Below are 13899 nucleotides of genomic sequence, written 5' to 3'. Positions count from 1 at the left end.
GGTTATAGTATTACTTTATATTAACAACGATTATCATGAAATATTTGATAATCTTTACTTCCTATTTCGAGGGTGATATAAATGATTTAATATGAACTAATCAACGTCAGATAAAGCAATAAAAATGATATATTTTGCAGCGTGATATATATATATATATATATATATGTGTGTGTATATATATATATGTATATATAATTTATGGATTTAACAATGAACTTTTTAATGCACACCTTGCATATTAGTCAAATATTTCATCGACTTTCTTTCATAAATATAATGGTTCCTAAAATCATACGATATCTCAAATACCTATTCATTATCTATTGGTGTTATAACGGTGGTTTTTAGGTTAATAATCAAATATTCTTATATAGCTTATCTATACGAACAAAATGCCTGCCATCATTACTTCTATCAGAAATAGTTATTTTTTTAATATCCATAATAATGTTGATTTTTTTGGCATAATTGAAATTTACATGAAATAAAATTAATTCTTTTTAATATACATATATACATATATATTATATATATATATATGTATATGTATGTATATATATACATATAAGTTGAAGATAGTTATGCATATGCTTTGATTATTTTCAAATTTTTATTAAAACATTTCTTAGAAGTATTGATTTAATTATAAATAAATTCGACCATTTCTCGTATTAGAATATATATATGTATATACGTATATATGTATATATATAAAACATTATTTAATATTGAATTTTTTAAATCTAAGCACGAACATGTCACGAAATACGCCACTAGATAGCGCAAGTAACAGTAATGGCTGCCGCCATTTAACAATCAATAACGATATTTTCTCTTCTTTTTTCATGTAAGTTTATGGGTGCACATGAGTACTGTTTTCTAATTTCTTATTAGATTAGTAGGTTACTGCAATTTCAAAGAAATGAAATACATTAATGTGTAGGTTAATTAAAAAGACTGATGAACAAAGAGTGATTTACAATAGAATTATGTCGATTAGAAAATAAAAGCGTCATTGAAGGCTTTAAAATAAATATCTTCAAACGTCGCTTTTCTAGCATAGTTTGATATCTTTTTTATTTTTAATTATTAAAGAAAGGTAAGACACAATAATATAAATATTTATAAATGTGAAAGATATTACGTATTTTTTCCATGAAGTCCATGCATATTGTTTACATATATTTCTATAAATATTTTGCATCATCAAAATATTAAAATCGAATAATCATTAACTACAGCATTATTGTTACTTAAATATAAATAATCAATATTATCACAATACTTCAATTTCATCTATTGGAAAAAAAAATTTACAGAATCAAACACAATGAGTTCATTAACATTGCAAAAGGTACAATTACACGCAGATGTTTATATGGTCTGTTTGCATCATGCTTTGTCAACAGAATATTTTGAAGTAATGGGTTTACTTATTGGAAACGTAAGCATGTTGTTATAATTATGACTATATTCTTTGATGATGTTAACAAATTTAAATTCTCAGATTAAATCAACTTTATTTTCATATTTTAGTGTGTTAAAGGTATAGCAAATATATCTGCTGTTATGATATTATATCGTTTAGACAAGCAAAAAGATCGCGTTGAAATATCCCCTGAACAACTATTAAAAGCAGCTGCCGAAGCAGATCGTTTAACAATAGAATTAAAACATCCCATGCGAGTTCTTGGATGGTATCACTCCCATCCACATATTACTGTATTTCCATCTCATGTAGGTATGTTAATATCTCACAAGTAACATTTTGTGTCATATTAAACATATTGATAATATATAATCTGATTTTAATAACATATATTATATTTTCAAATTTGATTCTAGACATTGGAACTCAAGCAACTTATCAAACAATGGATTCCGGTTTCGTAGGTTTAATATTTTCAGTATTTTCTGAGGCTAAGGATTCAAAGGTCCGCTGTTGTTATTATGAAATTAAATATTTCTTACAATATTATAACAAATTAATTTCTATTTACTTTGTCTAGGAACAAGAAATATCTTTGATTTGTTTTCAATCTCATGATGGAATATCTGTAGAAATTCCATTAGAAATTGTATGTACCCCAGAATTATCAGACATATGTTTGAAAGTAAGTTTCCTTTTTATTATTCGACAACGATTCATGTGTAATCAGTTAAATCAACGTAAAAAAATAAAAAAAAATCGTATATTTTTTTTTTAACTGTAGACAATGACAGACATACCAAAGATTTTGGTGCAAGAAGAAGAGGATACAGCAGAAGCATGTAGAGATCATCCAGACATTTTTGCTACTATACATAATAATGCTGGTATGTATGTGAATATATTTTACAGTTTAAACATTCGCAAGGAAATAAATCTAATTCGTATTTTCAGTCAAAACTCGCGCACTTCTTCATATCACAGATATTATTACTAGACCTTTAGTACTTACATTTGAAACAAGAATAGCATTAAATAAATTACGTGCGGCGCATCTTCGAAAGCAAATGTTAGAGTTACAGCAACTCTGTAAAGGTTAAAATTCATGATGTTAACAATCATCCCCATCGAAAGAAAATAAACAACAGATGATCCAAGTCCTATGTACAATTTCCAATTTTTAATATTAATCGATTATAAATAAAGTTTATGCTATTTTCATGTTTATCTTTCATATTTATGATTACTTTTGGAAATAAGTATTACTGCAAGATTATAAATAAATACACGTAACAGCATAATTACGTAGATAAATACCAAAATTGTTTCTTAAACAATATAAGTAGAGAACACGTATGTATGTATATATGCATACATACATAAACACTTTGTATTCCCAACCTTTTCTTATTATAATTTGATTAGTTAATAATTCCGAACAAATTTTCAATGATTTTTATTTTCCCTTTCACGAACAAAGATCTGGCAATAATTGCACATCTCTATATGTACACTACGAGAATAACAGCGTATTTAAAGACTTAAACATATTCAAAACACAGATTCTGCAGAACGAGAAAGATGAATAGGATGAGAAGGACTACGTGCTAACCTTTTACGAGGTAGCTTTTCAAGTGTAGTTAACAGTTTTGCAAAGTCAGGTCGATTTTCAGGATGGTACGACCAACAAAACATCAAAATATCCTAAAAATAAAAATAGATTATATATTGTCATTTTTAAATATTAAATTATTTATCGAAATTTTATTTAAATCTTACCTTAACATCACGGGAGGCTTGTAAATTAGCCAAAGGTTGCTTCATTCCTTTACCTACTTGCCAAATTATAGCTTCAGGAGGTTGACCTTTGAATGGCCATTCACCGCATAAAAGTTCATACCACACAGTTCTGAAACATATATCAAATATGTCATATTGAATTTATTATTACATATTTATGTAAATAGTAGAATAAAAAGTTGATGCAATACAAACCCAAATGCATAAACGTCAGAAGCATCTGTAAATGGTAATTCTTCTTGATCTCGAGTTTGTTGCGGTTTTAATCGTCGTACAATTTCAGGAGCCAAATAACACAACCAACCTGGTGGTATGCTTAATCCATTACCTTTCCTGTGTTAAAGACAAATTTATTATTCAAATTAAAATTACCTGAGCGTTTATAAAAATATATAATTTACTCACCTATTACCATAACAGAGTTTAGTAACACTGAATAGACCAAAATCAGTTATTACTACTTTTCCATTTTCTAAAAATATGTTTTTGCTTTTCAAATCCTTGTGAACTATACCACGGGCATGAAGATACCCCATTCCCTGTGTAATAAATTTTTGTTTTTATTTGCAAATATTTTTAATGTCATTAAATATTATCACGTGTTACAGATGATATTAAATTTATATAATATTTTTACATAACTTTTCTTTTTTATATATATAATATAATACCTGAGAAATCTGTTGAGCGATAATAGTCGTTTTATTCATATTGAATTTATCTTTTCGTAAATGAATGTGGGTGTAAAGTGTCATGCCTTTGCTCATACTAGTTACTATAGCTAAACAAGGGGGTTTCATACAAGCTCCCATAAATAAAACCAAATTTTCGTGTCTAGTCTTTCGGAATGTAGCCACCTATAAATAAACGATGCACTCGTAAATGATGTTGCTTCCTTTTTTTTAATTAATTAATTAAATGATAAGTAATTCAATACTACATCATAACAAAAATTTCATACTTCTAATTTGAAGGCTTCTAATGTTTTATCGTCATCAAGATAATAGTCCATATTTAAAACTTTAATCGCAACATCTCCATGCCAATTTCCTCTGTAGACTGTTCCAAATCTTCCAGTACCTATAGGTTCTCCAATTTTTAATTCATCATATGGAATGTCCCATTCCCTCATAGATAACTACAAGTACATAGAATATTTTTAAGCCTAGATTTTTTTTTTTTTCTTTTTATAGTTAAATTCAATACATCACAGATTACGTAACATAAACATAAGCTATTATGCGTACGCTATTTTGACGAGGCCACCGGCTATCTCCTGGTTCCCCATCAGAAACCTGAGAATCCTGGGAATCTACTCTGACTGGTGTTCTTTCTGAATCAGTGCTAACACTGCCAGAGCCAGAAACACTTACTGTCCTCTCACTATCACTCGAGACGGTTGTACTTTCAAGACGATGTGTTTCCAATGTAACACCTTTTTCATTTAATACAACATCTGTAAACACATCGCCTAAAGTATTTGATATATTGGCATACGATAAAAACGATATATTACCTGGAAAATGGAACTGTTGCTTCATAGGTGCTTGTGGAGTTTGGCTAGTATTGGCAGGTAATAAAGCTGGACTAGAAGGTGTTGAGCTATTGCAGCTCGAGGTATTCGAACTAGAATCAGCACCCTATATATGCAAATAAGAAATAATTCAAGAAAGAAAGAAAGAAAGTAAGTAGTATCAATAACAATTTTCAGTGAAATAACTACAAAATAATAATGGTATTACCTGAAAAGGTATATTCATTGAAGAATGAGGGTGTGATCGCTTTCGATCTCTTCGATTCAACGAAGCCAATAAATTAGAACTATGATGATTTGGGGATGTTATGATTGGTTTGTTCAATATTGGAGACACATTAACCATACCTGAAATTTATTATTTTTTTAATCTTTATGCTTAAAAATAATGTTATCATACAAACAAGAATTATTGCGTTTTAAATAAAATTATAAATGAAAAGATTCGTACCATCACCCTGAACAGATCTTTTGAACTCATCAAAAAGTTCTTGAGGTAGGCCACAAGAGGGAGGTACTTTAGATTCACAGTCTCTATGACATTTATATTTACATTCTTTGCATTTCAAGCCAGTTCCTATAAACATTTGTTTGTCACAAAAGTCGCAAGTAGTCATCATTTTAAAGGTTTTTGTAAAACGATGAGCAATAATATGACCCATCCCACGTGTTACAGTTGGAGTACGCGGCGATTTTGGCACTTGCAAGCTTGTTATTACTAAAATATATTATAATGTTTATTATGATAAAAAACAATACAAGTATATTTAACAATATACTTTTGCTTGATTGCATTAACATTACCAGTTCCTTTAAAACTGTTATCATCACTATCTGCACTGGAATATGGAGGTGATTTAATAGGACTGTTACTATTTGGTAAGAAGCATTCTGTCATGATATCTGCATTGCTACTGCATGATCCTGGTTCTGTAGGTAAACGATTTCTCCTTCCTACAGAACTAACATGATGTTCGCTTGCACAACTATAAAAAAAATCATGTGCACCCTATATATTATGTAAGTTTTACATAAAATTTATTTCTTATATTTTTCGTTTTTAAATATTACCTAGAAGCTGTGTCTCCATTTTCGAGACGATTTGCTAACTGTGATTCATGAGATTTTGACTTAGTTAATGGAAACACTTCCGGTTGTGATATAGTATTTTGTAAACCAATTTGATGTTTTTTACAAGGAGGTGGAGTTGTAGGAAATTTGATCGCTGTTATTAAAAAGATATATTAAGATAGTATAAAGTAAAAAAAAAAAAAAATATATATATATATAAAAATAAAAAAAAAAAGAAAAATACATACCATGCCCTTGTCTTTGTAATAATGGCGTAGAAGGTGGACTAGTAGATGATAAAGATGTAATAGAAGAAGCTTGCGCTAGCATATCGCTAGTGAGATTATTATTGTTATTGTGATATGGAATACTATCTTCAGAGGGAACAGAACATCTTGTAGTACGAGAACGAATTGGTCTAGGAGATGCGCCGGTACGTAAATGATGTCTATCCCAAGAATCCCAATACAAGTTCATATCACTGTTATCCACCTCTCCTCTTAAAAGTACATCTAAACAAAATACGCATTATAATATATTGATATAATTTTAATTTTTTATTATAAACATATACTAAATATAGGGGAAGGGGGACAGGGGAAAGTCAGACTCTTACCCATATATCTGCGCAGATTGTGCAATGCTCTACAAAGTCTACGAAGTTCTTCTTCATGTTTAATATTATTCTCACCTAGCATAGTACCCAATTCATGTTCTGATTTTTCTTTCAATGCTTCAAGAGAATTAGCTTTTGAACAAACCATCTAAAACATGTTATACTAGGTTATAAACTTGAATAACATATAAAATAAAAGACATAAGAATAAATGTTTGTTGAATACCTTACTTTCTGCATTTAAAAATTCAAGCTAAACATGCTTATTGAATTTATTTAACAAACAGATAAAAACATATATAATTGTCAATTAATAATATACATACTTGAATGGATTCTTGTGTTAGACCCACTACACGTAACCACTGTTGCAAGGATGGATACTGTCTCATTTCTGCTGGTAATGATTCTACAGTAAGTTTGGCTTTAGTCACGAGTTGCTTCGAATATAACTTAATCAATTTTCCCTAGAACATACATATAAGTTGTAAACAAAAAACAAAAAAAAAAAACAATAACATTAAATCAATTTGTAAGGTTTATATAAAATATTGATATTTGATAAATTTCAAAGAGTATAATAAACCTGATAAGACTAAGTCAGACTATATCAACTTGCTAATTAGAAATATTTATTTTCATGTTTATAATAAAGACTTTAAACGACTAAACAATGATTAGTGATAATTAGAACTTTATAACTTGTTGACCATCATAAAGTATTTCATGAAAATGTCAAAGAGAAAATGAAAGAAAGTACGGTATCTTACCTTCAAGGGGGAAAGAAAAAAAAAAAAAAAAAAAAAAAAAAAAGAAGAAGAAAAAAAAAAAGAAAGAAAGAAAAGGAAAAAAAAAAAGAAAGAAAGAAAATATCAATAAGTAAAATTCTTACTTCCAACGTTCGTATCTCCTGTTGAGTTAGTTCCGCACTGGTCGAGCATTGAGTTCTCAAACCTTCCAGTCGATCGGCAGAAATGTCAATCATGGATTGAACGACGTCCAAGGCTCGTCGAATCTCTTGTTCCGGATCTTCACTGTCCGCCATCCCTCGCAGAAAATGCGAAGGCCCCTAATGTCTTCGTCACTTTTAAAAACTTCTATTTTACAGACATAATGTACCCTTATACAAGTCTGCTGTCGATCGGCCGCGTTATCACTGATCGTTTGAGGAACTAAACCACTTATCAACATTGACAACCATCTTGGCCGCCTATCACTGACGTCAATCGCTGCCCGGCAATCCGGGATCGTAGCGCCTGCATCTTTCTAGTCTCTCTTGGTTGTCTCTTTTGGACGTTCCAAAATGCATTTATTTTCCGTAACATTTTCATCGTCCCATTGCAAATAATATCGTGTACGTTATAATTATATTTCTAAAGAGATAAGATTTTCGTCAGATAAATGGTCTTTCGACGTTTGCAATGTGAATATTACTAACAACAGTTTTTTTTTTTTTTTTTTCTTTTTTTTTTGCGTAAAAAGCTCGAGTAATGTAATTCCACTGCACCAATTTAATTTTGTATATATATATGTGTGCGTGTGTGTGTGTGTGTGTGTTGTGTACGAGCGCGCGCGCGTATACGTGTATAAGGATAAAATATTAATGAATTTATTATAACGATAACGATCGAATTATTTATTCGATCTCTTTTTGGCCGTATAGAAAGTAAAATACTTTTTGAATAGATTTGTGAACGCGATGAATATCATCCCCTCCCCTTGTTCCAACGAACGTATACCTCCGTTGCACTATCTCGAGTTAACTTTTAATCGTATAGTTTCTGAACTATAGTTTTGCATTTTCAATGAACCAAAATCGTGGCGATCGCTGGTGATTACTTACCTTCTTTGTCATGTATTCGACTGTCAAATTTTGGTATCGCGAATTTGAATTGTGGTATTTATCATAACAGACGTTGGATGTAATTGTTAATTATAATACATAGAAATGGTGAATGTAGAGACTATACAACAAAATTATCCGCTGCATTGGCTGGTGTGGAATAACAACTATGTAGAACTTGCTAAGGAGTTGTCTACAAATTCGGTTTGTAATAGATCTCTTATATGATTTTCTTTAAATGCGTATTTATAATTATTGTCATTATACAAATTTCGTTAAGTAATGTATCGATATCTATTACGTAATACATAGATATTGGAATTATTACATGAATACTATTAATTTCAGATATGAATATTTCATTTTTCAAAAGTTTTAATAAATGAAGAATTTCTATAGTTGATAAAAAATCAAAACAATAGTAATCATAGAAAAAGGAGAAATAATATATTATCTTCCTTTTTTTATCTCATACATTTTTTACTTTCTTAAAGTATCTTCATTTTACAATGTATCATACGTTATTATTATGATCTATAATGGCAAGCAATTACATTACTATATATAAGTCAAATTACTAATAATTTAATCATATATAAGTAGAAAATAAACATTGACTAAAAGATTATCTAACAATTTTATATAATTTATATATAACATTATATGTTAAAGAGATAATCGAATATGATATGAAAGTTCTAAGATTAGATAATTGTTTTTCTTTTTTTTTCTTTTTCTTTTTTTTCCCTCCGATGATAGTTTCGATGATAGTGCTGTTTATTGATATATTAAATAAATATTTCATAGATCAATAGTCTTTTGATAATGTTTAGTAACTGGAAATTTTTTTATATATATTTCTCAAAAAGATTTCCGAATCCTTATATGGAAATCTTGTTCAGAAACCTTATTTGTGCAGTGGAACATTTTATTCGTGATATTATATATATATATATATATATATATATACATTAATCTAATAAATTGATTTTACTCAAACCTATTGAAATTCACAAAGTAAACATTTTCTATGATAGATGTAATATGTAAATATATATATATATATATTTTTTTTTTATGTTATAGCATGATATAGAAAAACATGATACTCGAGGAAGAACTCCCTTAATGTTAGCAGTAACTTTAGGTTATACTGACTGTGCTGTGGTTTTATTACATCATGAAGCTAATGTCAACACAGAGAATACTCAAGGATGGAGCGGTAAGCAATTGTAATTTTAATGGCTTATAAAACAGTTAAGTTCTATGTAAATATATATATATATATATATTGTTTTTATGTATTTGATTCAGTGGTTCAAGAAGCAGTTGGAACTGGTAATCCAGAATTATTACAAATGGTACTTGCGCGTAGGGATTACCAAAGATATTGTAATCGTGTTGCAGGTATTCCTGAATTACTTCACAAACTTAAACAGGTTAGTTTCTTTTTTTTTTCCTTTTTATGAAAATAAATTAATTTTTTATTATATCGCTTTGAAATATTAACAATAAAAAATGCATTAATGCTTTTTATGTGTGTCTTTTCTTTTATTATATTTCTATTAATAATCGGAGATATTAATTGTTCTACAATAAACTAATTGTCTACATATTGTATGTGTCAAGGTAAAAATAAATATCATAGCATATAAGTAATATGATTATACGGTTATTTTTTGTTATATTTATTTTTATTATTTTATCACTTCCAGGCACCCGATTTTTATGTAGAAATGAAATGGGAATTCACTAGTTGGGGTAATTATCTAGCAAAATTTATTCGTGCATTTTAAAATCAAAGTTCAAGGTATGCAGTTAAAATTAAAACAAATTGTAAATTTGTTCTAATAATTTTTTATCTTTGTTTTACTAGTTCCTCTTGCATCTCGAATGTGTCCAAGTGATACATACAAAGTTTACAAACAGGGTAGTAATGTAAGAATCGATACTACTCTACTGGGTTTTGATCATACAAATTGGCAACGCGGAAATCGCAGTTACGTCTTCAAAGGGCAAAGTAAGTTTCTTTTTATACATATATGTGTATATATATATATATGTATATATATATATCTTTTTATACATATATATATATATATATATATATATATATATGTATATATATATATTACTTTATAAGTTTATAGAAAGTAACAATAACAACTTCTACTATATTATGAATTACTCAATTACTTTTTGACTTTCTTTTTTTCTTTTATTCTTTATTTACATTTTTATTTGTTTATTATTTATTATCTATATTCAATGCAAGCTGCAACAAATGCACCTTTGGTACTTAGGTGTGATCGCAGTTATGTGTTCACCATGATGGGACAACAATCAGGTGACAGTTGTTTTGTTTACAATCTATGTGTTGTGTACAACATTTTGACAAATCTTGAAAATGTGTGAAAATATACATTCTTATTGATTTCGCATAGATGCTTCTATTTAGTTTTGGTATTTTAGTTTATTATTTTGTCCAAGTAGCTGTAGCCACATTGGAAAACATTATAGCATAATGAATTTATTATTGCTTTATTATAACTGTTTTTGCTACTAAAAGTAGTTAAAAAATTTTCTGAAAAAATAAGTATATAAATAAACGAATAATAAGTTATATTTGCATATATTGAATATACTGCTGATCTACCATATAAATCCACATTATTGAATAATTCGTAAAATAATTATTTTGATCTTGTTTATTGTATTTATTTAATTAGATTCATGAATGTAATTGTTGAATTATTTTCAGATGATGGTGCAACAATGATGGAGGTAGATCATGAAACAAGGAAGGTTTACGTGGAACATATGAAACTTATTAGTGATGACAACATACAATTAATGGAACCTTCTGAAGAAGGCATTTTAGCACGTCTTACAAATCCCATAGTCACTACTTATATAGATACCGATAAAATTAGTTTTGAACGGTAAATATTTATTGTTGTACGTTATTATAATATTGATTATATTTAGAATATAATGTAACAAATTATGTACATATATATATATATATATATATATATATTGCTAGCAATAAAGCTGGTATATGGGGTTGGCGTTCAGATAAAAGTGAAATAATAAATGGACATGAATGTAAAGTCTTCAGTGCAAGTAACGTAGAATTAATAACAAAGACACGATTGGAACACCTATCAGAGGCTGATAAAGCAAGAGCAAGAGCGCCGCGTACACCTCTTCAATCCTTTCTTGGTATCGCAGAGCAACAACATGAAAACTGTAATGCTACTACCAGTGTAATTATTTTCTTTCTTTTTCATTTTCAACAGCACACACACACACACATATATATATATATATAAGATTTAGTAGCAACATTTTTATTGTTACTATTTATTTATATAGCAAGAAGAATATAGCAATGTTGGTAATCCTTCTAATATAACAGCTGAAGAATATTTTGATCCAGATGTTGATTTAAATGGAAGAGATATTGGAAGACCAAAAGAAGTTAATACAAAAATACAGAAATTCAAGGTACAATTAACATTAATAATAGTAATGTAATATGAGATAAAATAAATTTTTATATACATTTTATATGAATTCAATTTTAGGCAACTCTTTGGCTTAGTGAGGAATATCCATTGAGTTTGCAAGAACAGATTATGCCTATTGTAGACTTAATGGCAATATCTAGTTCACATTTTGCAAAATTAAAAGATTATATACAAATGCAACTACCGTCTGGATTTCCTGTTAAAATTGGTGAGTGTATTTATTTATTTAATAATTTAGACTTATATTATTATAAAATATTCCTTTGTATATTACAGAAATTCCTTTATTTCATATACTTAATGCAAGAATAACATTCGGAAATATATTTGGTTTGGATCAAGAAGTACCACACGTAGGACATTTACAAGAAACAAATCGTATGACATGTTTGGTCGATGATATTTGTTTTGAACCTCCTACGGGTTATATAAAACTTGGTAAATTAAATATTTCTGAACAATTTATATTTTAATTGGATAAGCGCCGCACACATTTTACATAATTATTTATGAAATTAGGTGCTGAAGTTCGAACGCAATTTAGTATCGAAGAAGAAGATGATTTATTACAATTTGCTATCCAACAGAGTCTATTAGAGGCAGGAAGTGAACGAGACGAGGTAAGAAGTTGACTCTATAATTTTCTTCCTGTTATTTTTCTGATATATATAATTGATTACTTTGTAAAGGTTGATATATGGGAGGCATTGAGAGCGCAAAAACCATCTAGACCAACGACACCTAATATATCAACAGAGGAAGAAAGACAACTTCAAAGGTATATACAGAAATTTAATTAAATTTTATGTTATTTCATTTATTTGAAGTTATATATTTTGTAAAGATATTTTCAACATAGTCTAACAATAATGCACTCTAATTAATTATTATTAAAATTTAATCTCATATCGTTTTCTTTACTTGAATATAGAGCTATTCAAGCTAGTTTGGTACTATATCAAGAAACTACTGCTAGCTGTGCAGAAGGACGTAATAATATAGATGAAGCAAGAGCTAAGGAAGAAGATGATAGTGATTCATTAGAAAGTACTGCAGAACAATTACGTCTAGCATTAAAACTTTCAGAACAACAGCAAATAGAGGAAGAACAACGACGATTGTTAGAAGAAGAAACATTTCGACAAGTGTTAGAATTATCCCTCACGGACAAGTGAACTTTTACAATCAATATGATGGTGATTTATAGAAATTAATTACCTGATACTTCCAAAATGAAAATTCTTTCTATCACACGGGCACAAGGCTGTTGAATAGAAAGAAATATTTCCTATGATCCATAGATAAATTCCTTTAAAAAATAATAATGTTACTTACAATGAACGTTTGTTATTAAAATATACAATAATGAAGGTCAACCAGTGGAAACAATGTACTATTAAGTAAATGAATAATTTAAATTATGTTATTTATTCCTTAGCTACATTTTATATGAAATGAAAGTGAATAGTATAACAAATTTAGTAAGAAAATTCCAAAACTATGAGGTCTTGACAATTACAAATGCTCTTTCGAAAAAAAAAAAAATATATATATATATATATATAAACGCACGTTTCATACTCGATTAAATTGCAGCTAGAAACAATCATACAGTGAAAGTATATAGTGTAAGTTGCAATAACTGTCACTATTTAAAATAAAAGGCATGTAATTCTCAAGTCTTCAAAATCACTTGTTTTCACCTTTCTCCTAGTATAACTTAAAATATTCTATTATTATTATTATTCTAATTAGTTATCTTAACAATTACGATTATAATTATTAAATTACGGACACGGTGTTACCACATGGGGTAAGATAACACTTCAATAAGTTAATGCAGAAAATGTGAAAATAAAATTCTGTTCAATTTTAACAATTGTAAAAAGATCATCTATTTTAGTAGTATAACAACAATGGAGATTTTACTTGAATTTGTATAAAACAAAAAAAAAAAAACAAAAAAAAAAAAACAAAAAAAAAAAGAAAAGAAAAGAAATTACCAATATCAAAACACAAAGATTAAATTTGACAATGAATTATGCGACATAAATACAAACATAAGAACAA

At 28.3% G+C, this 13899-nt stretch overlaps 3 protein-coding genes across 9 annotated transcripts in view; 2 read left to right on the top strand and 1 right to left on the bottom strand.

Annotated features, from left to right (window-relative positions):
- Nucleotides 1-2659, top strand: part of LOC124432990 (lys-63-specific deubiquitinase BRCC36-like) — a 7358-nt gene extending 4699 nt beyond the window's left edge. Inside the window, exons 1-7 of one of the 3 annotated variants that reach the window (XM_046982441.1) lie at nucleotides 685-850; nucleotides 1323-1447; nucleotides 1540-1744; nucleotides 1849-1937; nucleotides 2013-2117; nucleotides 2217-2319; nucleotides 2387-2659. In XM_046982441.1, coding sequence (XP_046838397.1) covers nucleotides 1334-1447; nucleotides 1540-1744; nucleotides 1849-1937; nucleotides 2013-2117; nucleotides 2217-2319; nucleotides 2387-2532 — 762 coding nt within the window. In that variant the 5' untranslated portion in view covers nucleotides 685-850; nucleotides 1323-1333 and the 3' untranslated portion in view covers nucleotides 2533-2659. Of the gene's footprint in view, nucleotides 1-684; nucleotides 1103-1322; nucleotides 1448-1539; nucleotides 1745-1848; nucleotides 1938-2012; nucleotides 2118-2216; nucleotides 2320-2386 lie in introns of those variants that run through there. The other 2 variants (XM_046982440.1, XM_046982442.1) reach the window with 2 other exon arrangements.
- Nucleotides 2660-2872: 213 nt separating this feature from the next.
- LOC124432979 (kinase suppressor of Ras 2) lies at nucleotides 2873-7783 on the bottom strand. 3 transcript variants are annotated; one of them, XM_046982408.1, is made up of 16 exons: nucleotides 7346-7783; nucleotides 6780-6920; nucleotides 6454-6601; nucleotides 6086-6349; nucleotides 5838-5991; nucleotides 5571-5752; nucleotides 5218-5484; nucleotides 4975-5114; nucleotides 4749-4872; nucleotides 4480-4703; nucleotides 4194-4370; nucleotides 3904-4089; nucleotides 3638-3771; nucleotides 3428-3565; nucleotides 3212-3341; nucleotides 2873-3136 (listed from the first exon to the last, which is right to left on the bottom strand). In XM_046982408.1, exons 1-16 carry the CDS (start codon nucleotides 7496-7498, stop codon nucleotides 2984-2986), a joined length of 2715 nt encoding a protein of 904 aa, XP_046838364.1. In that variant the 5' UTR covers nucleotides 7499-7783; the 3' UTR covers nucleotides 2873-2983. The 3 variants fall into 3 exon arrangements, with proteins under 3 accessions (XP_046838364.1, XP_046838365.1, XP_046838366.1); XM_046982409.1 differs by having other exon boundaries at nucleotides 4480-4688; XM_046982410.1 differs by having other exon boundaries at nucleotides 4480-4667.
- Nucleotides 7784-8045: 262 nt separating this feature from the next.
- On the top strand, nucleotides 8046-13247 carry LOC124432981 (ankyrin repeat domain-containing protein 13D). Of its 3 annotated transcripts, XM_046982416.1 has the most exons (15): nucleotides 8046-8500; nucleotides 9383-9518; nucleotides 9611-9634; nucleotides 9704-9735; nucleotides 10012-10057; nucleotides 10173-10316; nucleotides 10572-10643; nucleotides 11058-11238; nucleotides 11343-11565; nucleotides 11675-11806; nucleotides 11887-12037; nucleotides 12106-12267; nucleotides 12349-12449; nucleotides 12519-12607; nucleotides 12761-13247. In XM_046982416.1, the coding sequence occupies exons 1-15, from the start codon at nucleotides 8402-8404 to the stop codon at nucleotides 13002-13004; spliced, it is 1836 nt and encodes a 611-aa protein (XP_046838372.1). In that variant the 5' UTR covers nucleotides 8046-8401; the 3' UTR covers nucleotides 13005-13247. The 3 variants fall into 3 exon arrangements, with proteins under 3 accessions (XP_046838372.1, XP_046838371.1, XP_046838373.1); XM_046982415.1 differs by having other exon boundaries at nucleotides 9611-9735; XM_046982417.1 differs by lacking the exon at nucleotides 10572-10643 and having other exon boundaries at nucleotides 9611-9735.
- The last annotated feature ends 652 nt before the right edge of the window (nucleotides 13248-13899 follow it).

This window comes from Vespa crabro, chromosome 2 (assembly GCF_910589235.1).
Source record: "Vespa crabro chromosome 2, iyVesCrab1.2, whole genome shotgun sequence".
Lineage (NCBI taxonomy): Eukaryota > Metazoa > Arthropoda > Insecta > Hymenoptera > Vespidae > Vespa > Vespa crabro.
The sequence above is the reverse complement of the archived record's forward strand: the minus strand, read 5'-3'. Positions and strand labels throughout refer to the sequence as shown.